Source organism: Acomys russatus, chromosome X (assembly GCF_903995435.1).
Source record: "Acomys russatus chromosome X, mAcoRus1.1, whole genome shotgun sequence".
NCBI classification, from domain to species: Eukaryota; Metazoa; Chordata; class Mammalia; order Rodentia; family Muridae; genus Acomys; species Acomys russatus.
The window spans coordinates 76388970-76412870 of record NC_067169.1 but is presented as its reverse complement, the minus strand read 5'-3'; the positions used below and the strand labels follow the sequence as shown (position 1 = coordinate 76412870).

Here is a 23901-nt window from a genome sequence, read left to right as displayed (position 1 = left end):
AATATATCGAACATAAGACAAATAGAATTTCTGTGAAATAATCTTTTAGTATTTGAACAGGCTTCATCCTTCAGATACCTAAGTATAATACTGGGTCACAACACTGCAGGATGTTGGTTAATAGTTATTGAGTAACCACAATAAATGGGCTGGCCAAGAATAAGTTTCTTTCTTCTTTTTTGGTTTTTCAAGACAGGGTTCTTTATGTAGCCACAGCTGTCCTGAAGCTTATTTTGTAGACCTGGCTGACTCAAGCTCACAGAGGAGAATCAGTTTCTGTTGGTTGGCCCAAAGACAGAGCAAGTTTCAAACTAATAATTTTTCTTTATTCCTTACTCTGGTGGCCTCAATAATCAGTGTAATTTCTCTGAATACAGAGGATTCTACTCTTGGAATTGGCATATAAATTGGTCAGTCTTTTATACCTTCAAATCCACATTCGTTGGGATGATTGATGAATCCACTGATGGCATAAAAGAAGATGATATTGAAAAATATGTGTGGATTATTAACTGTGATAGAAAAGAGAGCTTTCCCTGAATGGGAGTAGAATAAAACGATTTTTTTCTTGGCCTCAACCTTTCACATCTGCTCTGTGTATAATGTGTCATGAGATTTACTCTGTTGTTTTAGACAGGTTTGGAGTCTCCATTGTGGAGAACACAACATTTTACCTTGCCAATTTAAAGTCAAAATAAAACTTCTTTAATTAATACTATCATCATTTAAGGGTCTTGCTCCAAAAATCTAATGAGTTTTGAGAAAAGCAAAACCTGTCCCCGAAGTTTTCTCCAAATAACGCCATAGTCTGATTTGGTTAGTCAGGACTGTTTAAAGGGCTTCTCCATCCAATTCTAAGCCTTTTCCTGTTCTCTCTTTGGCCACAAACTGTACTTTGTAGCAATTTCATTCCATTTCATGAACCCAGATGTGTGGGATGAAACTGAAGCAAAGCAAAGTGAAATTCCTTTGGGTTGTCTTTCTCTACTCAGCCTTTCCTTGTGCAGTGCTTGGCCTTCACACTGTCTATGAACATAACTGTTGTTTCTTCATAGGTGCTGTTACTTCTCTTTTGCTTTCCTTCTTCAGAACTAAAGGTAATCAGATTGTCGCCTTATGAGCATATAATGGTAGGTCTTAGTTTGTTAATGACTTTAACTCCTTTACAAGTAATATAATTGAGTTGAACATAGATTTTAGTATGTGAGTGCCAGAGTGGTACCTTTTTAGTAGCAGAAACTGTGGATCTGACGACAAGTTACCAGATAACTGCCAAGGTGCTGTTATCCCTTCTACTGTGTCTTTACATTTTATTCCTCACTAACAGAATCTTGGTTTCATTTGAGGTAATCATAAGACTTATTATACAAGTCTCTTTCTGAACTCTATTTGGTCATGGTATTACATTTAAACTTAGAGTGTATAAACAGAAGTCTACATAAAAGATAGGATGGCATTTTATCCTGTCTACATTCCTTCTGATGCCATTCTGGATATAATATAGAGTGTGGATATAATTGACTACAATTAGAGTTGTCTCAGATCATTAGGAAAACTTGAAGATAAAAAACACATAAGCAGGATGGCAGAACAAGTTCACAAGTTATTTTATTGGACAACCTGGATTGCCTTGTTTAAATGTTACATATTTTGAAGGATTTACTATTATTTGCAGCCAAACTCTGTCCCAATGATACTGTAGAAGAAATATTCTCTGGAAATAAGGGTTTACAAAGCCCTCAGAACATTTGCTAATCCAGTTCAAAGCAAACCAACTATTGTCTTTTGAAAGAAAAATTTTGTTTTCTGACAGTTTGAAGAATTTTTTGCTTTATTGGATCCTCTCAGAAAAACTATGTTATAATGCTTGTGGACAGGAGCCTAGCAGAGTTGTCCACTTAGATGCTCCACCCAGCATCAGATCCCAACAGATGCTGAGACCTACAGCCAAACGTTGGGCGATGTGCAGGGAATTTTATAGAAAAGTGGGGAGGAGAGAAGGACCTGGAGCTGACAGAAGCTCCGCAAGAAGACTATCAGAGCCAACTAACCAGGGCCCAGAGGGACTTATGGAGACTGAAGCATCAACCAAGGACCATGCCTGGACTGGACCTAGGCCTCCTACACAGATGTAGCTAATGGCCAGCTCAGGATTCATGTGGGTCCCCTAATAAGGGGAGTGTGGGCTCTCTCTGTCATGGACTCTCTTGCCAGCTTTTAAATCACTTCCCCCAGCCAGAACTACCTTCCTGGGTCACAGGGAAAGAGGACACAGTCAGCCCTGATATGACTTGATGAGCTGGAGTTGGGAGATGGAGGGTGGGAATGGGGGCTCCCCTCTTCTGATAGGGGAAGAGGTGTGAGAGAGGGAGCAGGGCAGGACTGGGAGGTTTGAAGGGATGGGGCTATGACCAGGATGCCAAGTGAATAAATAAAAATTTAAAACTATGTTATGCTTTATTCAAGTGTGTAGATTGTATTCTGCCGAATATTGTATAAATGTTATAAAACAAGAATGGCACCTTATCTTCATTGTTAAGCACAATGCAGGCTATTCCTATGTTGGTGCTTATATTAGTGTGACAAGTTGTCCTAGGTTGGTATGCCTGTAGAGGAAGACACTCTTAAAAGGAGAAGTAATTTAAAGGAACATGAAGTAGAGAAGGTCAACCACAAACCATTCTGATTTCAGCATAATATGGTTTAGCATGACTAAAACATCCAAGGCTGTTATTGGGAGAATTGGTGGGGGCAGGTTACAGCACAGTGGCTTGCTAGATATACTCATCTAAAACAACATTGCTATATAATAGGCAACCTTCACATCAAGGAATGGGTCAGGTGACACAGTGAGTTTGGGAGTTGGCAAGCCACTTGGGCTCCTTTGTAAAAGAAACAAGCTCAAAACCTGTCTTCTATTGCTTGGCACTTACACTGCTGCTTTTTCTTTGCTCAACTATGGCTAGGTCCTGTCCCCTAAAGTCCCTTGCCCTTGGCAAATGTCCTGCGTTTTGGCTCAATGAAGACCAATAAGGGTGTAAGCATGAGTAGTATTTTAGTCACCAATGCCTTTGGAAGGGCAGCAGAAGCACTGTTGTCAGTGGAAATTCCAGAATGGCAGACGATAGCGTCAATTAAGGGAGGAAAAATGTAAACAGTATATTAATATCCCTATTAGATAGAGATCAGCTCAGCACTATGGAATTGCTGGACTCTTTTGGTTGCTGCTGCCCCCCCTTTTTTGTTGAAGGATTTCCTGTGGCTTGATCTGTTTCTGTTGGCTCAATATGGCTGTCTTTTAGAGCCCTTCTACTAAAGACAATAGGCATGAGTATGAAGCTAAGAAAGTAGAGGAAAATATAAACAGACCCAAACACCAAAGCAGCAAGCAGACAAGTGACTATTTACTTATGTAAATACCAAAACAGAATATTCATCTAAAAAAAAAAAAACAAGTGCAGCTATTAGGTAAGTAGCTTTCATGGGCATTGATTTAAAATGTGCTAGGAGACATTGGAGCAGGACTTCTATGATGCCAGAGACAATAATTTTTGCATATACACTCATACCTGGTTTTGAATATGGAGTCACTTTTATTTCTTGGTAGGGAACAGCATACTGTCAGCAAAATTAAGCCTTATATGATACCCCTTCAGAAAAGAAAGCCAAAATGAAATCATTTTTAAGGGTATAAATAAAATAGATCCACGCATTTCCTGACAGCCCGAATGAGAAGGTCCATATTTATCTCAGTAAGCTTTCAGCTTTAGACTTTAGGAGCCAAAGTGACAGTTTTGGACTCAGCCAGACAGTGAGCCTTATATATAAAAACTCAAAATAGATTTTCTTTGCCCCTAGTCCTGCCAAAGAGCCATTTTAGGTGTGCAGGAAGGCGCTGAGCATAGGAATGCATAGTGTCCTTCTGCTGAGTGGGAGCGATGGATGACTTCGCCTCACCTGACTTTTCCTAATTGGAATTGAGAGTCCCCAAAAGAACCTGGAAGGGAATACGATGCTTCTTATGATTTCATAGAAGTTATGCCTTTTGCCGTCCCCCCTCCCCACCTCCTCATACTTAGAATTATTGAAACTTGAGATTAAAATGCAAAAGCCTGCAGTTTTATAATGGAAATAGATGTCTGGGCTGTGGGCAGTCATGGGAACATTCAATTATTCTGGGATTAGAGGCATTCCTCACTGTTGTACTTGTCAGAAGATGAGGAATACAGAAGTGGATTTAAGTAAGATAAGAACATTCACCCCCAGTGTGAACAGAGCTCAAGGCTAACTTTCTGTGGTCTTCCTAAGGGCTTTGTAGATGTACTCTTTTAAAATAGCCCCTCTCTTACCTTCTTACTCCTATCTCCATTGCCTTCAAAGATTACATTTAGGAGTGTCCCATATACTGTAGATGCCATTCCTGGAATACAGAAGACTTAGATTTCATGTGTAGGCAAGAGGGAAAGGGATGATGGAATGACTGGACAAGCAGATCATGGAGCTAAGATACTTGAGCATTGCCAAGGGAGGAAGACATGGTAGTGAGAGGAAAAGGGGATTTGAGGTGGCTGTTGAGAGTAGCTTAATTAAGGCTGTCTTATATGTAGGTTATACCCGATCTTTAATGTAGTAAGTAGCTATGATAGACCCTCAGGTATGGGACTGATATTAATAAAATCTATATGTAAAAAGTAAGCTTTATGTAAAAGCATTTATGCTCACTTTAATATACAGCCTGGGAACTTCATCAAGGACATGTTGTCACAGTTAGGGCTAAAAGTGTGAACTAAACTATAAACATAATTAAGTGGTGGCTTAGGAGGGAAACTTGGGAGCATTTGATAAGATCTTGGCATAGAGGACAGAGGCACATTTAAACTTCTGTCAGTGGAGTGATTCCTTACAATACCGAAAACAGGGGGCTGGAGAGGCGGCTTGGCAGTTCAAAGCACTTGCTATTTCACAGAGGACTGGGATTGGGTTCCCAGCACACACACAGTAGTTTAGAGCTGCCTTTATCTCCATTCTCAGAGGATCTTGTGCCCGCTACAGGCCTCTGAGGGAATGAGACATGCACACAGTGCATATATGTACACACAGGTGCAGCATAAACAAGGAGCTTGATGTTTCATTGGTGTTGCCCCTTGTGACTGAGAACTTGAAATAGGGAAGAGAAGCAGGAGTGAGGCTGCTGTACCTCTCACTGAGTTGTAATGAGTGTAGCAGAGGGCAGAAAGTGGTAAGTCTTCACACGGGGCTCAAAGGAGTAGAATCATGAGGTCTCCTTTTCCATTCTGGCTTGTACCTAAGCTGAAATAGACTGGTGTATGTGGGTTCACTTGCTTATTTGTGGCTCTGTTTTTCTCCCCTGTAAACCAAGAGATGGTTTGAATGCTTATCAAACAAGCTCTTTTCTTTCCCTGTTTGGACCAATAGTCTGCCTCACACCTTCTCACTGTGAAATTACTAGCAGGTTGAGGTATGCTATTTGAACAAGAAATGATTTCTGTGCTGCCCATGTTCAAGACTGACTCTGGGTTCATATTCCAGAATGGAGGAATTCCAAGATGGCAGCAAGCAGTGAGGGCCTTGTCTAGAATCCAGAATGGAGACAGAGAGGGAGCAGGGAGGGGAGGGAAATAAAGGAGGGGAAATGTGAATAGAAAACCTGAATCCAAAGCTGTTACATAGTACACTCTGTACTTCCTAGTATGTCTGGGAGTGTATAGCTGTTTATGTATGCACATGTACCTAGGAAATGCAATTGTTAGTTTTGTATACACCACTGTATTTGTGATCATATATTCTGGTTGTTGTTCTTAGGAAAATACCTTCAATTTAATTTGTGTCCTCCACAGAGCACAGTACACATAATATCCTAGAGACTACACAATTTTCAATAACTTTAAATTACTGGCTAATCATTGGAAACAGTGTTAAAAAGAGTACTTTTTTTTTTAAAAGAGTACTTTATTTTTAAAAAAGCTAGTTAATACAGCCTCAAATTAATCTCATCTTTCACATTTTATATTTTAAACATAAATCAATTCATGTTATAATTGAAGTAATTTTAAGTAATTAATAATAAAGGGAATATTGTTATATATATTTGATTGTACTTTCATTTTGTGACCATTAATAATATAAGTACAGCATGTATGCTATTAATTAGTAACTTGCTAATCCTAAGTCAATTTTTGTCATGGCTGTTTCTGTGTATTTTCACAAATGTGAAGTGGGAGAACATGACTTCCTAGTCCACAGATAACTTTGGGGAGGATTGTATATGATGGAAATTTCCAGACAGATATTGTCATGACACAATAATGTTTAGATGAGCAAGGAAGGATGTTATCTTCAAATGGAACTACTAGTGGTGGAAGATTGGCCAAGCATGGATTTTAAGACATGGCCTTGCAGGGACGTCGAAGTTAACATTACCTTCCAACACTTTCTTCTTTCACTTTTGTACTCTTTCTTATTCCTAAGGAAAATATGGGGTAATTGGGAACTAGGTCTTAGCTTCCCTTTAAATAGAAAATTGCTAGTTCCCTGTAGTTTGGGAGGAAAAAGCCCATTTGTTTTTTCACCTCAGTAATTTCGTATGTCTTTTTTCTGTGAATTTTATTTATGGGTTATCATATTTCAGAAAATTGCTTTGGAACATTATGTAGTCAGATACTAATCTAAAGAAGTCAAATGTGAAGGTTTTAAAAGGTTGCATTTGTCCAAGGTGAGTTCATGTTCACAGGAAGGAAACCAGGACCCCTTTTGCTAAGTTAGCTTTCTCCTTTGCTGAGTCTGAGCAGTTCCAGTGTTTTAGTGTTGGCCTGCTGTGACTCACTGCCTGACCAGCAGCTTTATAGACACTTAAGCAAGTCCACAGCATGCCTTTCAGGTAATTAAGCATTGGGACTATGCACCAAAGTTTATGCTTCTATTGATTGCTTCTGGCGACATTTTGTCATCACCCCTTCACTTTTACTTTGTCAAAACAGCACAGTAAAAATATGGGATTTGGAAACTGTTAGGCTTTACCCAAGCCTGTTGATGGAGTTCAAGCAAACCTTTTGACATCCATCTTAGGCAGGTCTATTCCATTTCAATTGCCAGTAATATTCTCAGCCAGAACTTACCCATTGTGCTCAGCAGCAACAAGGCCATTGATGATGATGTAGAAGTTTATTAGAACACGAAGAGAGGAATAACCTACAAGTAATTCTGGAGGATTTGCTACTTGGAGGCAAATGCTGCATAGGATAGCATGCATTTATTATGTGCTGACTAATAGAAGGTTAAGCATTTGAACTCAAGCTTCCCATTAGACTCTCCCAAGCATGCGGGCCACCCACCAGTTGCAAGGCATGATGACACGACAGATGACTCGTCCTCCTTGGTAGCAGTATGGATATGGGTAGTAACCTAGTAAAGGCTCACAGACCCGGCGGCAGTAGCGGTTGCCTCGACGACAGTAAATGCAACAATAACCTCTCTCATCCAGCATTGGGTCAAATTCAATTCCATTTTCAGTCTGGAAGAAGAAGAAGAAGAAGAAGAAGAAGAAGAAGAAGAAGAAGAAGAAGAAGAAGAAGAAGAAGAAGAAGAAGAAGAAGAAGAAGAAGACAATGTTGGGGGAAAAGTCTTTAGAAAGAGGTCCCACCAAATAAGAGAGGATTTCTGTGATCCCCTACCCCCTGGCAAATGTCACTCTGAGTTAGGAGGCTGATGAGAAACTATATTTCTTAATGAAATCATGGAAATGTAGTTATGCCATCAAGATTTGGTTTTGAGTGTACTCCCTGGAGAGTAGTAGGATTTTTTGTTTGTTTGTTTGTTTTTGTTTTGTTTTGTTTTTTCCTGAGACAGGGCCTTGGCTGTCCTGGACTCGCTTTGTAGACCAGGCTAACTTTGAACTCAAAGAAATCCACCTGCCTCTGCCTCCCAAGTGCTGGGATTACAGGCTTGTGCCACTGCACCTGGCTGAGTACAAGTTTCTGAAATATTTGTTAAAACCAGGATAATTTTTCCAACTGCTTTGGTAGGGAGTAAGTTTTATGATCATTCTTTTGTTTCTGCCCTAAAAATAGGGGCAGTAGATAGCACTCACATAGTCATTTACTGGAAGGTCTTCCTCACTTGCTTGTCTGGTGTGCCGGGTCTTCTCCACCTTTACTTGTGGGACCACCCACTGCTCATTCTGTTCAATGCCCTTTTTTTCATTGGTAGGAAAGTGAAGATCTTCACCATCCTCCTCAAAGTCTTGTAATTCTGAAACTAAGATAGCAAGTACAAAATTGGGATGACATTACTTTCACTTCTTTTTTTTTTGTTTTTTTACATATTCATTTATATTATTACACATATATACAATAAACTACCTATAGCAAGAAGAACCATGACACAATCAGGAATTATATAAGTGTTACATTCTTAGTGTTTTGGCTATTTGTATTTGGCAGCCTTGAAGAAAACGTCTTTCCTATCTTGGTGCTTCTAAAATTCTGAATGTAAATCAATGTCCATCACATCTTGTCATTATCAATTTAAAATATCTATCTAGGCCTGAAAACATTTTAACCCCTAAACAATTAAGCTTCATTGTAAAACTAAGCTACCTGGTCTTCAACTCCATCAGAGACTTGAGAAGGAATAAACTTGATTACCTGAGTATGCCAGAAGTGCAAGTTAGTAGCTTTCCAAATGAGAAGATGACAGAGACAGTTTGCTGCCTGAACAGTCACCCAAACCTCTCTATAATGTTGGAGTATCTTCTTCAACCTTCTGGCCCAATATATCTGACAGACACAGTTGTGAGGCAGGAACTATTGAGGACTTGCTTACCCTGTCTTGGCAGAGTTTGGCGGTCGACTCTGCCTGCATCCAAGCTTGCCCATTTTTAGGCAGATGGACATTTTGCCCAATGGCTTGCTTGCCACATCTGAAGTCCTCTCCATAAGGAGGGTCTTTGATGCTCATCATCCTCTCTGAGGTAGGCTGGGTGTTGTCAGGAGTTTACTTGTCTTATTGGCATGACATTACTGAGAGAAGGGTTTAGGAGGACGAAAGTTCTGGAGAGCTTGTGTCTGTCTCCTGGCTGGTGTAATTTGGGCACGCATAGGCTGCATTTCCTAGCTCTAGAAGTGGATAGTTTCGAGACTATTTTGCTTCTCACTAACTTCATTGCTTGTTTGAGATCATCCATTTACTCCTTTTCTTAGTAGTAGAGTCAACTGTCAAGACAAGGGACATCTGTCTCCCTCAATGCTTTTAGCTGCAAGTGCTCAAAAAATATTTCTTGATTGCCTGCCTTGATTTGGGGTCATCTGCCCTCCCATCAATTCTCTTTTGTGTCTCGCTTTTCTATATTATTTTTTTACATATATGGCTGTTTCACCAGCATGTATATCTGTGCACCAAATACATACAGTGCCCACAGAGGGCAGAGGAGAGTGTCCGATAACCTAGAACTGGAGGTGAGAATGCTTGTGCATCACTATGTGGGCACTGAGAGTTGAAGCTACTCTGCAAGAGCTACCAGCGTGGTTAACCACAGAGAAAGCTTTCCAGCACTGTCCCCGCCCCCCTCTCCCCTCCGCCCTGGTGTCTCATTTATTTTTAACTTAGGTCTGTGGAAGACTTGCTGAAACTATATATTCCCACATATTTTTTCCACTGTTTTCCTTCTTACCTTACACAACTGTGGTACAATTATCAAAACTAATAAGAAAATATTGGGTCATGGTCATTAACTAAACTACAGACTTTATTCATCAATATTTCTATCCATGTTTTTTGTTTTACAGCTTCTGTCCAGGATACCAGCTTGCATTTTATAATCTTAAAAACAAAACCAAAAACAGACCTCCAAATAATACCGATAGAGGCCTGCACTGCTGGGACTGCTCTGCCTTCAGTAATATTACTATATTGTCTTTGTGCAGAGTAAGGGAGGCCAAAGTCTGTGTCAGCTCGACAGAATAACGTGTCTGGGGACCTTTGTCTTCTTGAATAGAGGTTCTACTTTCCTGCTCTGGACCTCTAGCCTTCACTCTCATTTTATTGATTCCTCAAACATTCACAAATAAACTGTAGTGCCACGATTGTCTTGTATTCTAGGGAAGAATGCCATTTGCCATGAAAATTCTTGAGAAGGAGTGCACTGTTTGGACTCTTCTCCCTCCACTTTTGGGCTGGGCCAACTGTGGTTTTGAGGAATAGTCTGGTATCCCTGCTGCAATGAATATAGATGTACAAAGAAAGATAAATTAGCTTTTTGCTATCACTGGTCACATTGGGGTGGTGTTACCTTTCCTTTCCTGAGATATTTTAAAAGCCTGTCAGCATTAATTTATCTGATTTATAACTTGCCTGTGAAAAATTCCCTCCTTACCACAGTCAGCATATACAGTTTCATCCAAGGAGGTATAAGCTAATCATTTGTTTTCATAGAAATGTGGTCGCTCAATGCTGGAAACATTAACCTGTTACTGGTTTTTTTTTTTGTTTGTTTTGTTTTTTGTTTTTTGTTTTTTTGGTTTTTTTTAAGATGGTATATTGTTCTGTAGCTTAGGTTTGCCTTGAACTCAAAATCTTCCTGACTCAGACTCCTGGGTACTGAGAATACAAATGTGTGTCACCATGCCTAGCATGTCACCAGCATTGGATGAAATAGATTGGGGGTAGGATACCATACCTGCTATTAGAGTGGGATTGATCCAGTACATGGTCACATTAGCACAAATCTCCAGAATTTTAGAATTTTTCAGAAAGTCTGTGTTTTCAATAGGCTTTTCTGAAGGGACCCAAATCACTGACTGTTCAAAGAAAGTTGTAGTAATTTCTTCATTCTGAAAGAAGAAAGTGGGTCAGGATGGGGACTGCAGAGAAATGAGTACAGCGAGTTAGATATTGTGGAGGATGAAAAACAGGACGCTTTAATCTTGACTGGCAATGCTGGGGTCGGGCTGCTGGTAAACTGTGTCCTTGCCAGGCTGAGAGTAGGTGCCATGGAGGAGCTAATGACCGATTCTTCCTTCTGGGTCTGGCAGCAAGGTGCTCACTTAAATGAGAGCTTTGTCTGCTGTCGTTTCTCTTGAAAGACTTCCCATCACGTTCTGGGTACTCCCTGGGCCACACAAGCTTTACTTTGAGCTTCTGGAATTATGAGCTACTGCATTTCTCCCCTTACATGGGTGAAGACCAGCCTGGCTTTTCTAGTCTCCCTCAGGTCGAACATAGGATTTCACCTCAAGCTGCAAATCACTCCCACAATCTAAACTAATGAGATTTGTTAAATAGCCAATTATTTTTATAATTATATTTTATATAAATAATATTAATAAATAATAAGTATCTATTTTGTAGCTATTATTTTGGATTTACAGGAAATTTGTCTTTTCATATTTAAAGTCTTCCATTTATGGAAAGTGGACTCATTAACCTCATTCATTGTAGATGCTTAAGGTTTATCTCACAGAGGGCTCTGGCTTACAGAGCTTCACCATTTTTTAAAAAAAATACCTTTCTTGATGATCAAAAAACAAACAAACAAACAAACAAAAAAACAAGCTTCTCTTCCATTTCTAGTGGTGGGAGTCGTTGCCTTGAATATCTAGTTCTTACCAACTTGTCGATAAGGTTTCCTCAGTGTACCCTGCTCTTAATAAGGCCTTTTCTTGCCTCTTTTGTTTTTTCCTGGCTTTATGATTTTTCAGCATGTTTATTTATTCTCCAAAAGGCGCCTTTGTATAATTTTTCTTTGAACCATTCACAACTTTCAAGTCCTGGCTTTTTCGCCCTCCAGTCTGTAAAGACCTTGGAGCCCATTGAAAAGGATTGCAGAAAATGAGGTTGGTGTGCTCCTAGCTTTGTTAGCAAACTCAGGGCTATTTTTATACCAGCTCTGCATGTTTCCCATGCTCATGCCATGGATGCAGTGCTGAGGGAAGTCCAGAGTAAGAGGGCTTTTGTAATTCGTGACCACAAATTTGTCACACTGAAAAACACCTGTAATGTGAAATTCTGTCTTCTTGGAGATGAAATGATTTTCCTATCATGAGGTGAATAGTATGCTACTTAAAATTTCTCACCAAATTAACTGAATTAAAAATCACATCACAGAGAAACCATGGGCTATTATTTCTGTGTTACCCCAGAAAAATATTATTATGTTGTGTTAGGCTCTCATTGCTGCCCGACTGTACTCAATACATTGTTTTCTCTAAACATTTTCATATGACATTTTATATTGTAGATTTAAAAACAGTGTTATTTATTGTGTGTTGGGGAAGCAGGGTACACGGCACAGTGTATATGTGGAGGCCAGAGGACAATGCCACTGGAACTGGTTCTCCGTGTGTCATGTAGATCCTGAGAGCTGAACTTGGGTCATTAGGCTTAGCTGCAGGTGCCTTCACCTGCTGACCCTTCTCTCTAGCTCTATAGTATCTTTTAAATCCTAATCTCCTTTCTTGCTTTCATTGCCCCCATACTGCTTCCTAATATCTGGGAAAATAATCTGTTCTTCAGAAGCATCTAATATCAGATTATTAGAATCGAAACGAAACTCTACAAAATCTATCACTACCATCGATCTCGGTAGCAAAACATCATCTCTTGAAATACTTTCTTCTTCTAAGGGGGTATTCTAGGAACAGGAGTCTTTAAGTTTTCTAACTATGGGAAGAACAGTAGCATAAAAAAGTAATGTGAGAACTAATAACAGCTCTGATGATGCTTGGGTAAGGAGAAATAGTATAACCCACCAGCACTTCCCATAAAAGAAAAGGGAAAGAAGGAGATAAACATGTAAGTGACCAGTTGGAAGAGCATAAAAAAAAAAAACAAGGGGGAAAGAAGAGAATGAGATTTCAATATATAGAGAGTCTATTGTACCATTGCCACAGTTCTACTTTAGATTTTCCAGTTGTAAACATTTTGCTTTTAGCAAACTAAATTAAACCAGAAGAACCATAAGGTCTACAAAGATTGATGTATTTTAGGAAGTGATGACCCATCTTCCATGGTTTCCTAGGATCATTCATTCACTAATTGGAGCAGGGGCCTAGTCATCCTAGTCTACCAGTGTATCCAGAGAACCAACATTAAGTTGAATTTTTACTTGTTATTTTGCTTCTTCTGAGGAGCACTGTGGATTATTAAATGAGCAGCTTAGCATAAAAAGGTAAGGTTATTAAACAGAAACCTTTAAAGTAGGTGAATGTTGGAGTATGACAGAAGTGGTATGACCCTTTTGTAACCTTGGGACTGATTTCTGTTTTAAAACACAATTTATGTTTATTATGTAATTTTAAAATTATCTTATATGTAAGGTGTTTTACCTGTATGTGTGTCTGTTTTACCAGAATAAGGCATTGGATCCTCTGTAACTAGACTTACAGATGGCTGTGAGTCACCATGCGAGTGCTGAGAATTGAAACTATGGGCTGTCCCGAGTAGCAGTCAGGACTCTTAACATCTGAGCCAGATCACCAGCCCTTATTTTTAATATATTTTTACTTTTCTGTGTGCATGCTTATCTTTTCTGGGATATATGTGCACGAGAATGAAGTTACCTCTGGAGGCCAGATGTGTTGGATCCCCCTGGCATAGAAGTTACAGACAGTTGTGAGCTGACTGATATGAGGACTGAGAATTGAATGAGGGGTCCCTGAGCCATCTCTCCATCTTAAAGTCTCTCACTCATAATTGATTTTGTTCCTCTGATCAATTCCTCCCATAAGAAATTTGTTCAGGAACAAAAGTACATAGTCTTAAATATATATATATATATATATTCGATTTTGTTTGCTTGATTTTTTTTGTAGGTATTTGGGCATAAAAGTATAGTGTTATATCCAAAAACATGAACTTCATTTTCTTAAAAGGCCCCTGTTAAAGACCTCAATCTGCTACTTACTAACTGTGTACCTTCAGCAAGTTACTCTTCGGTCCTAAATCTCAGATCCTATATATGAAAATGAGGATGATAATAGTGCCTATTTACAAGATTGAGGATCCATTGAGAAGAGAGCTTTTAGTCTAATGATTGGCCTGTAAATGATACATTTTAATACCATTGTTTTTCTCACATACCTCATCTATTTCCTCTTCCGGTTCAGAAAATTCAGGAATTACTTTGATTTGAGTTTTAATAAAGCATTTTTGAAGACCTACAAAGTAGATGCCAGTGTATCCCTATAAAAGAGACAAAACAGTAATACAATTAATTTCCTGTTATTGTCACAGTCAATGAGTTTCGTGGCATATCAGAGCCCCAGACTAGCAAACTTTGAATTCAGAGGGAAAGCTTCATCATGAATGAAATGGAGGTTAAAGGCTATTTTTAAAAATGTGATTCAATGATTGTAGTATTTTAAGTGGAAAGCCACAGGCAAAATAATTAACTCACATTTTGAAAATCATGGACTTCCAATGTCTCATCGGTGCCATTTCCACTTCGGAATATTTCTGTCCTGGTCATGGGATCGATTTCCATGTATATCTTTTTCTTCTCACCATTGCTGTAGAACGTGTGCTCCATGTCATAGGTCTGGAACGCAGAGGAAGGAAAGCAAGCTCTAAGAGAGCCTGTGTGCCCCTTCAGAAAATGCTTTAACTGAGGAAGTACCCAGGCCACCTTCTCTTTCCAGAGACTTTGTCTGGAGGGGTCATCTCAGCAGCTTGCCATTGGACATTCTCTAATATTTATGATTAAACTGAGGGACTTTTCAGTGTTCAGGCTGATATGGGAATCACTTCAGAGTCAGTGTTTTGTATTTCAGCCATATAGCTGAGCTAAGTATGAAGAATTCCAGTGGTTTTCTTGGCAACGTTGGCTAAGTAGCAAATGATATTCCACAATCCAGCCTGTAAAGTATTTTCCCTTTGTGTTAAGCCTAGGGATCACCTCAAGCCTATGCTGCTTCCTGAAGCTACTGCTTCCTTTTCTAAGTGTTCTGTGATTGCTCTCCCCATCCCTTCTGCAAGATCCATCATATCCAAGAAAGAGATTTGAAAACATTTAGAGTGGTTAGGCATTGCTCTCTATTCTCATATCTCTCAGGATTTTAATAGCTTCCATACTATTGCGTTTGCTCTTTTTTTTTTTTTAAAGAATCTGACGATTTTATTGGCCAATATTAAGTCATAGACTTACCCTGTCCTGATTTATTTCTCTTTGTTCTTTAAAATCTAGCAAACAGTCGCCTGCCTTCCTTTAGTTTTCTGTTCTATAGGCTACCATCCCTACTCTGGTTATTGCTGAGTTTGGTTTCGAAATTGCGATTCCATTGTTTTCAACTTCTGTAGATTCTTCTGTATAGGTAGACTTTGGCGACAAGGTAAGGTGCCATAAATTAACAGAATCTTCAAAGGATACAGCCTCAAAAAAGGCCATCAAGCCTATTTTGAGTGCCTGAAACAAATCCCCCAACTTCCTTCTGTTCTCTCTCTCTCTCTCTTTTTTTTTTTTCGAGACAAGGTTTCTCTGTGTAGCCTTGACTGTCCTGGACTCACTTTGTAGTCCAGGCTGGCCTCGAACTCACAGTGATCTGCCTGCCTTTGCCTCCCAGTGCTGGGATTAAAGGCGTGTGTCACGCCTTCTGTTCTCTAAAAGAGACAGTTCTTTCACTACAGACTAAGAGTCTCAGGTCTATGGTGTAATCTCTTCCAAGGTTAAGCATGTAGCCTATAACTTGGGTCTTATTTGGGACTAGAAACAAATGCCAACTCCAGTCTGATCTCTGTTGTAAACTAGGCCAGAGTTGATGGTGCCATTTGCAAGTCTATCTTCTCTCTATTGTTTGGAAGCTTTTGCCTGTTAGATTTTTGTATATTCATTTGTCCTTCTGAAAAAGCAAGTTGCCTACAGAACCAGTCCTACTTTCTAATGACACTGTTCCTAGTGGCATCCTCCTCCTTGAATTTCCATTGGGCTGTTTTGTTTTTAGTGTCTGCTAAAGTCTGTGCCAGCATGTTAGTTTAACCTGGTCAAATTTTTCACAACTCAAGTAGAAAAACAAGTTGGATGGGTTTATAGAAACAAGTGTTACTTTAAGCATGAAACGTCTGGTGGAGCCATTGAAAAGAAAACAGAGGCAAAGCCACTCTACCTCCCAGCAGCCCTATGGTGTGTTAGACACGGATAGTAGTTATTTGTTGAATAAGCATCGTCACCAATGACACATTCTTATCTTCCCAAAAGAATGTCTTGAAGATTGGCCAGGTCTTTTAAAGGTAAGGAAAATAGTGTATCAAGGACCTTCCAGCAACTGCAGAGTTAACTTGGGAAGGACAGCCTTCTTTGTGACAGGTAGAAAACACCACTAGGCTTGTAATTTGCTTCTGCTTCTCAAGTTCCTTTCAGCTCTGGCTTTGCAGCTAGCTAGAGAAGAGGCATTTCTAGGTATGGCAAAAAAAAAAAATGAGCTTTCAGTTAGTTGGCTGACTTAAGCAGAGGACAGAGGCATCTACTTCAGACACAGCCTTGTCAGCTTTCCCAATAGGGGTTAGTTTCTTTAGAAATAGTATCCATTGTGGAGACAAATGTTGACAGGGCAAGCCACCACTGCCTGGATTGGGGTGTTTGTTTCATCAGTAGCACCACTGATGGATTATTGCGTGGAAAAATTGGGTTAGAGAATAGGGGATATTGGACTGTGGCCTACCTGGGCAAAAGACAGAGAAAATACAGACTGTGTTTTCAATCATCAAGTAGAAGACTATGGGACTGTGCTGGTGACATTTAAAATTTCAGTGTACTTCTGTGGAATGAGTTTTCCTGCATTGTTGGCAATGCACTTTGCTTGGACACCTTTCTGGATTAGTACCATTGGAAACTGCCAAGCTCAGCAGGTCTTCATTATTTTCAACGTCTCTGCAAAGAATTGTTTTGTTGTTGTTGTTGTTCCCATTGTTGTTTTTAATTTTGGTGACAGAGGAGGCAACCATGTTAATTGTACCCATTAACCAGCATGTTGACTTTGTGTTAGCAATGGTAGCTTCCTAAATAGAGTGAGATCAGAATGACTTCATTTGAGTATGAGTCCTTAGTGTGTGGGAGGTTACAGGAGTAGCGAGCTACAGATTCACCCAGAGGGAGTTCTGTTATCAAAGGTGTCCTTTTGAAACAGACTGTCCTTTGTCTAGGAGGATGGTGCCAATGACTTACTTTGGACTGTGTGGGGGATAGGTTTAGTAAATCCAGACATACTGTCTCACTCAGGTCCCCATGGAGCACATTGCTTGGGTAATGGCTATGCAAGCTTCACTGGCTCATATGAAGATTGAGCTCATGCCTTTGGCATCAGCAGTACTTTGCTGTCTACTAAGCTCCCTGGCTCCTGGGTTGAAGTGCCTTCTGGAGATGAAGAACTAAATGGCTTTGCCCTGTCCAGGAACAAACTAAAGCGGAGACAGGATGGCTGACCTTAGAAAGGTGTGAGTGGGCTCCAAGCGTCTCTCTTCAGACTCTGCTCCCAACTTTGCTTTATTCCAGGAGAGACAGAGCAAGGACAGCATGTGATATGGAATAGGCCCTTGCCAAATTGGCAAATAGATGAGGCCCTTTTCTGTTATCTCCATACCCTGTTCACTTTGTACCCTCATAGCCTTTTTTTCCATGCCTTTCTCATTTCCATCTGTCCCTTTGTCTTCAGTCTAGACAAGCAGGAATCTGCCAGTACTTTAGGGATCTTACGTAAGAGAAGAAACTAATCTGACAAATGATTTTACATTTGGCTATTAGCAACAGGAGAGACATGTGTCAATTTCAAAAGTTGAATGTCATGCTTCACTCAAGGGAATGAAGTTGTAATGGTGCATTTTAGGTACTCTGACACCAAGAGCAGGAGATATTGGGGGGAGGGTGTCAAAGGCATCTTCCCAACACAATCCAAATGGGTTCTTACTGGCCTTATTATGGTTAGAATGTTGGAATATGGCAGAGAGGGCAGTGGGAGAGTGGGTGTATGATTAAACCTAGGCAATGTGTAAGAAGACTATACTACTAGCAAAGAATGGGGGAAACACATCAAATTTTCTTCCTTGTCTGGGAATTCTGTCCTCAGTCCGGTTAAACCCTCCATTTGGTTGGCCAGTAAGCCCTAACTTCCTCCTGCAATGTGAACACTTTTCCCTGTTTTCTTGTCTCTGTTTTTGACAGTCTCTGAGATCAAAAGAGAAAGTTTTTTTTTTGTTTTTTTGTTTTTTTGTTTTTTTTTTTAAATAAAGAGTAAATCTGACTCTCCCTTTAGTGTGATGGATGTGTTTGGGGACAAGTAGCTTTAGCCTTTCCTGACAGGGATTTGAGGACATTTGGCTTAGGTTTTTTTCTTTTAACCCGTGATTAATCTAGCTGCCCCCCTCCACCCATCCTTTACTGTCTGTTTATGAGGTTCACTCTCCAAAAGTGAGATACATGCTCAAATAGCTGGTTAGCAGGCATTAGGATGGAAGAAAGGAAAGAGAAGGCACTGAACCAAATTACTACTGATTTAACCTGTGGGAATTAAAGGGCCTCTGGGTATTTCTCTACCTACACAGTGCCAGCAGATTATTTCTTATGCATAGTTGGACTTCTGTATATTCAATCACAAGTTCTCAGCCCTAAAAAAAATTGGCACAGGTAGCCAGACATTCCTCTTTAAAAGAAAGAAAAGAAGGAAAGAAAGAGAAAGAGAGAGAGACAGAAGAGAAAGAGAGAGAGACAGAGAGAGACAGAAAGACAGAGAAACTGAGAGAGAGACAGAGAGACAGAAAGACACAGAGAGAGAGACAGAAAGACACAGAGAGAGGAGCTTTTACCCCCTACAGACTTGAACTAATTGGAAATTTTTCCTGTATCTACAGTCTTGTCCCCAGTTGACAGATTCAGTGGAAAACAGGAAAGAACCCTTAGGAAAGGTTCTAGTGTGAATGTCAGTCCTTCCACCTACAAACTGTGAATTTTGGCAAATTACTGAATGCCTCTGAGGGTCCCATCCTTATCTGCATCCCTTTTCTAGTTGCAATGTTGGATAGTTGGCAAATCTGTTTTTCCTCACTTTTGGTCTGGTGCCTCTCAGGCTGATTGTTGGGTTGCAACTAACTACCTGTTGATCACCAGGGCTCCTTCTCCCTACATCTCCATCCCCACTCAGCCACTTGTGATAGCTCTGCTTGAAGGCTAATAGCTTGTGCCACATAAAGCACTACATGAAATAAATACAACCGTAGGAATAAGGAGTAAGAGTCTACTCATAGCAACCAGAATCTAGCATCATGTAATTTGTAAGTTACCCTGAATAGTCCAAAGTAACAACTAGCCCAGTAAGGATTGTTGTATAAGCGTAAACTTGCATTTTGCGAAGAAAAGAAAAATGAAGAGATGCCCTCTTTTCCAAAATGCTGATGTGGCAGCATCTGGTGAAACTCAGTCCCACTGTTTAAGAGATTCCAGCTACATCTCCAGTTTTTCCCTTGAGGGGATAAACGGTTCTCCAATCCCATGTTTCAACCACCAGACTTTTGGGTTAAGAGCCTAGGCAATATAGAGAGAAATGTTGTCCCTTTGTGTGCCTGGAGATGAGTGGGGGAAATTGGTCTGGGACTAATGCTAGTGGTAGAAAAATAGTCATGAGGAAAAGGAGGCTCAGGCTTGGCAAGGAAGCACTTCGTTTATACAAAGAATTTTCAGCCTAGAATGATCGTGGGTGTGAAACATGAATGGGACTATTTCCGTGGTCTTCTGCAATTGAGGTTGCATGGGCAGGACTGAATGCTTGCTTATCTTCATGAACTATGACCTCGCATCCTGTGCTACTAGAATGCGAAATTTGAAGGAGCATCTCCAAGAATATGCTGATTGATTGGGATCACTTCCCAGCAGCCCTAAAAATCAGCACATAGTTCTGATGTATTACAGGAAGTACACACCATTTCTTTTATATAACTTATTATGTTTCTGTCTCATTCCACAAAGACTTGGAAGGATGGGGTACAAAATCTGTGCTGTGTTTATAAACTGCTGGTTTAAGAGCTACAGCCTTTTTGGTTTGTTTACCCCATGTTGCTTTGATTAGTTGAGGAACTGGCATCTAATTCTTTCAAGTTCAATGTGGAACATGGAGCTTTAAGTAAGAGTATTTTCCCAATAAGCCTACTTCATGGATCCTAAGGAAGTTATTGCTTACAAGTGGCTCCTCAATATGGTGCCCTCTCAAAGTTGCTGGAATGGCGTATGACTCCCCTGCTTGGTTAGGAAAGCTGAACAGAGAGCCTTAGGGATGGCTGTGGCTCAGGAAGCCTAGGGCCTGGAAAGAAGTACAGTGTCTCACTCAGAGTTAATCCTTTAATTTTGACTTACTTTCTCCTGGCTAAGTGTGTGTGTATGTATGTGTGTGTGTGTGTGTGTGTGTACAATCACATGCATGCTTGAGGTATACTAGGAGTCAAATATTGCTTAAACCTTTTTGAGACCAGGAATCTGGATCTTTTGTGCACACAAAGGTAGGAAGAAAGGGAAAGACTTAGTAGCATGGAAATGTCAACACCAGATGTAGAATGTTAAATAAACACTTTATTATAAACAGATGTTAAAAAAGAAAACAAGAGGGAGTGTTGTGGGGCCTGGAAGTGCAAACATTGAGAGCATGGAGAAAGCCCCAGGACAACAAGGTATCACTACCATCAATAAGCACAAATGCATCAATAGTTCTCTCTACCAAAGGCCATACTGTCCTCACAAATTCCACAAGCAACAAAAGCAAAGTCCAGATGACTATGAGTTTTACTTTGTTAATAAGCATTTCATTCCAGCCCATACTCTTAAGGAAAGAGTCTTAAATTTGTGCAAGATGCTTGGATCATTTTCCTCTGGAAATATTCTTTCCAGACTAATCTGACTACTTTTATTTCCCCTAGATTCTTATCTGCTCGGATGCAGGTCTAGGCAGAGTCTTGGTCACTAGGAACATGGCTAGCCTCCCAAGCTAAGTCTGGGACTTAGGAGGTAGTAGTTGATTGCTTAAAGAATTCATACTGCTACCTGGTCTCCTGATTTACAGTGATCCCAACCTGACTTTGTGGTGAAGGCCAGGACCTAAATATGAAAGATCATATATTCCAATCCCTCTTGGAATAGTAAATGAATAGTATTTTATCATTTGACATGGTAGAAAACCCATATCCTAAGAGATATTTAATGTCTTTTATTTGCATATACTCAAAAGAACTTTGGTTCTTCCTTTGCACTCCTTTTGGTGAAAAGTATATCCTAAGATGAATTATTTCATAAGAGGTTTGATTTTTTTCTTTTAAAACAAGGTTTAACCAGTAGCATCCCCCAAATATGTGCACAGTCTTGAGTTTTTTGTTTGATTTCAGGAATCACACAATTACTTTCTGGAAACCATATTTAAAAGAAATGGAATGGGAAAAAAGATAACACTGTTGGAAGGTAGGCAAGACCATGAACTTAGCTAGGGAGTGTGAATTCTTACAGGAGAAAGGTAAGATCTCCCTGAGTTCTCCCTAGTCATTTGTTATGCACTGAGGCAAATGCTACTGTAAGATTAGAAAAAAAGAATAATACTGTTAGAATGGCATTTGTAGTGCCAATGAGTAAAAGAAACAAGAAAGGTCATGTTATCTCTTTTCAGACAAGTATCTATAAATGGTCAAAAATAGCTACCTACCATATCTATTGGAGGTACTATACTTGCAGCAACTAAAATTATTTATGATCCTGTACTCATATAATTTCCAAGAGAACCAGTGATTCAACTTTTGGGGTAGCATGTCATTTTAGGAATTAGCTAAGTGGTACCATAAGTAAGTAATTGTGCTGGAGTGAATGTTGACTCTCAATTCATTTTCTGAGGTTGGTTGCTTTGCACACCTTACTAGCCTTAACATAGTTAGCTTCCCTAGAAGACATCTGAATAGTAAATAGTTCAAAAGCAGTAGGGCAGTGAAGGTGGGCTAATAGGAGTGGGTGATGCCTGAAAACCTTTCTGGAATATGATGTAAGTTAAAAGACAAACAAATAAGTAGACTTATTTGCTCTCCCTCCCACTTAAACTTTATAAGGTATCCTTTGAGACTAAATGCAAACAGGTATTGCAGCAGAGGTGGAGAATCCCAGGGTAGCTATGACTTACTTTGCTGTTTTCATTTGGACACTTAGCCAATTTATTTTCTTTTTCTCCTCCTTTGTCTTTTTTTCTCTGTGAACTGTTTGCTCCTATTGCTCCTTTGGCTCCTAATGGTCCATGCCAACCCATTTTCTTCTTGTCTCATTTTCCCTCTTGGATCTGTGCCTTTTCTTTCCTACAACTGCTACTAAGTAGAAATGAGTATCTCATGACAAAAAATTAACAACAACACCTGCAGGAGCTGCAGGAACAGCAATGACCCACAAATAAAGAAGAATATGGCTAAGCTGGGAACCAATATGTATGGCTTGTAGTTCATCTAATTCTCATTCAAATGGAAGAAAGGACTATGATTTTATTTGGGTCACATCTAAACTCATCCATTGCATGTGAGCCCAGGAATAACAATAACATGGGAGCACAGGACTATAAGCTACAATGGTAACCAAGCTTCTCCAAATGACCTCAGTCTGAAAGGTTCTAGCTTTGGTTAAGTCACAAATAATTCTGAACTCAGATATGAGAATCGCTTCTTTTAAAAGGAGTTTACTGCCTGTCCTCAAAGCAGATGTGTTAAGTCAGAATATAATCACCGCAAATCATTTGCTGCCATTTAGGGTGGCTTCTTCTTATGTGATTGTCTGCTTACTTTTCCATCAGTTTCTGCCCAGATGATGGAAAGAAAGAGGGAAAGAATTTTTCTTTCTTGCAGTATAAAAAGGTTTCCAGGAGATTTAACTCCTTAAAGTCAACCATAAAGGAGTGGGTAAATTTACTTCCTGTCACTACTAACCAAAATGCAGAAGACAATTTCCCCTCACCTAAATAAGCAAACGAGAGAACAACTTTGATTCTATATTCTATGTCCCCAAATGCATAAAAAAGCATTAAAAGAGTTTTCACTTTCAAATTAATTTAATTTACAAACTCAGAAGAAATACTGGATAAGTTTCTGTTACTTACTTTCTTGGATACCTCTGGCCAGAAGTGTTTGCTCCCCCAAAACAGGACAATTAGAGTTAAAGCCAGGACACCAAACACCAGTCCACAAATCTTCAGCGATTTACATATCTTCTTGGATTTCAAAGCTTCTGCCTAAGCAAACAACAGAAAGAATGAAACAATACACAATATCCTCAAAATAGCAAGCCATAATTCAAAGTCTCCTTCAATTTCACTTTCTAATGTTCACTTTGCAATACGATAAATCTGTGAAACCATACTTCTGCTCAAAAGGGAAAATATATGAATCAACTTACGTTTAGAATGTGACAGTCCTCACAGTTCTCTGGAGGATTCTTTGCCATGGTCTCCCAGCACACAGTGTTCTTTCCCTGCCTTGAGAAGACTGAGAGACCACTGCTGAGGTGGAGTTGCAAGTGAGTCGGCTAACAGATGCCAGAGGAGACGCTGAATTTATATGGCTCAAATATGTCATACCAGAGCCGGAGGGAGCCCAGGGGGCTCCTGTGCTGCTGCGATTTGCTACATAGATATACCCATATATGTATATAACTTCTGTGCACAGAATTCCATCCAGAATGGCAAAGACAGAAGGTTATAATGAAAACTATTGTCCTGGGGGTTGGGTTGGAAGGAGATCAAGCCTTGGACACATTGAAATGATTTTTCACTATGAACTTAAAATACCAGTGGCAATACATGCTGCACACTCCAGAAATAAGCAAATAGAGAAAAAAGGGAACAAAGTTCTAATGTCAATTCCATTCAATTAAACAATATATTTATTGCAGGAAAATTAAGTATC

The 23901-nt window shown here is 39.7% G+C and overlaps 1 protein-coding gene across 1 annotated transcript; it reads right to left on the bottom strand.

Annotated features, from left to right (window-relative positions):
• Nucleotides 1–7177: 7177 nt before the first annotated feature.
• Tnmd (tenomodulin) lies at nt 7178–23645 on the bottom strand. Its single transcript, XM_051141726.1, has 7 exons — nt 23393–23645; nt 23097–23228; nt 14411–14551; nt 14095–14196; nt 10694–10847; nt 8108–8274; nt 7178–7531 (listed from the first exon to the last, which is right to left on the bottom strand). Exons 1-7 carry the CDS (start codon nt 23438–23440, stop codon nt 7322–7324), a joined length of 954 nt encoding a protein of 317 aa, XP_050997683.1. The 5' UTR covers nt 23441–23645; the 3' UTR covers nt 7178–7321.
• Between the last annotated feature and the right edge of the window lie 256 nt (nt 23646–23901).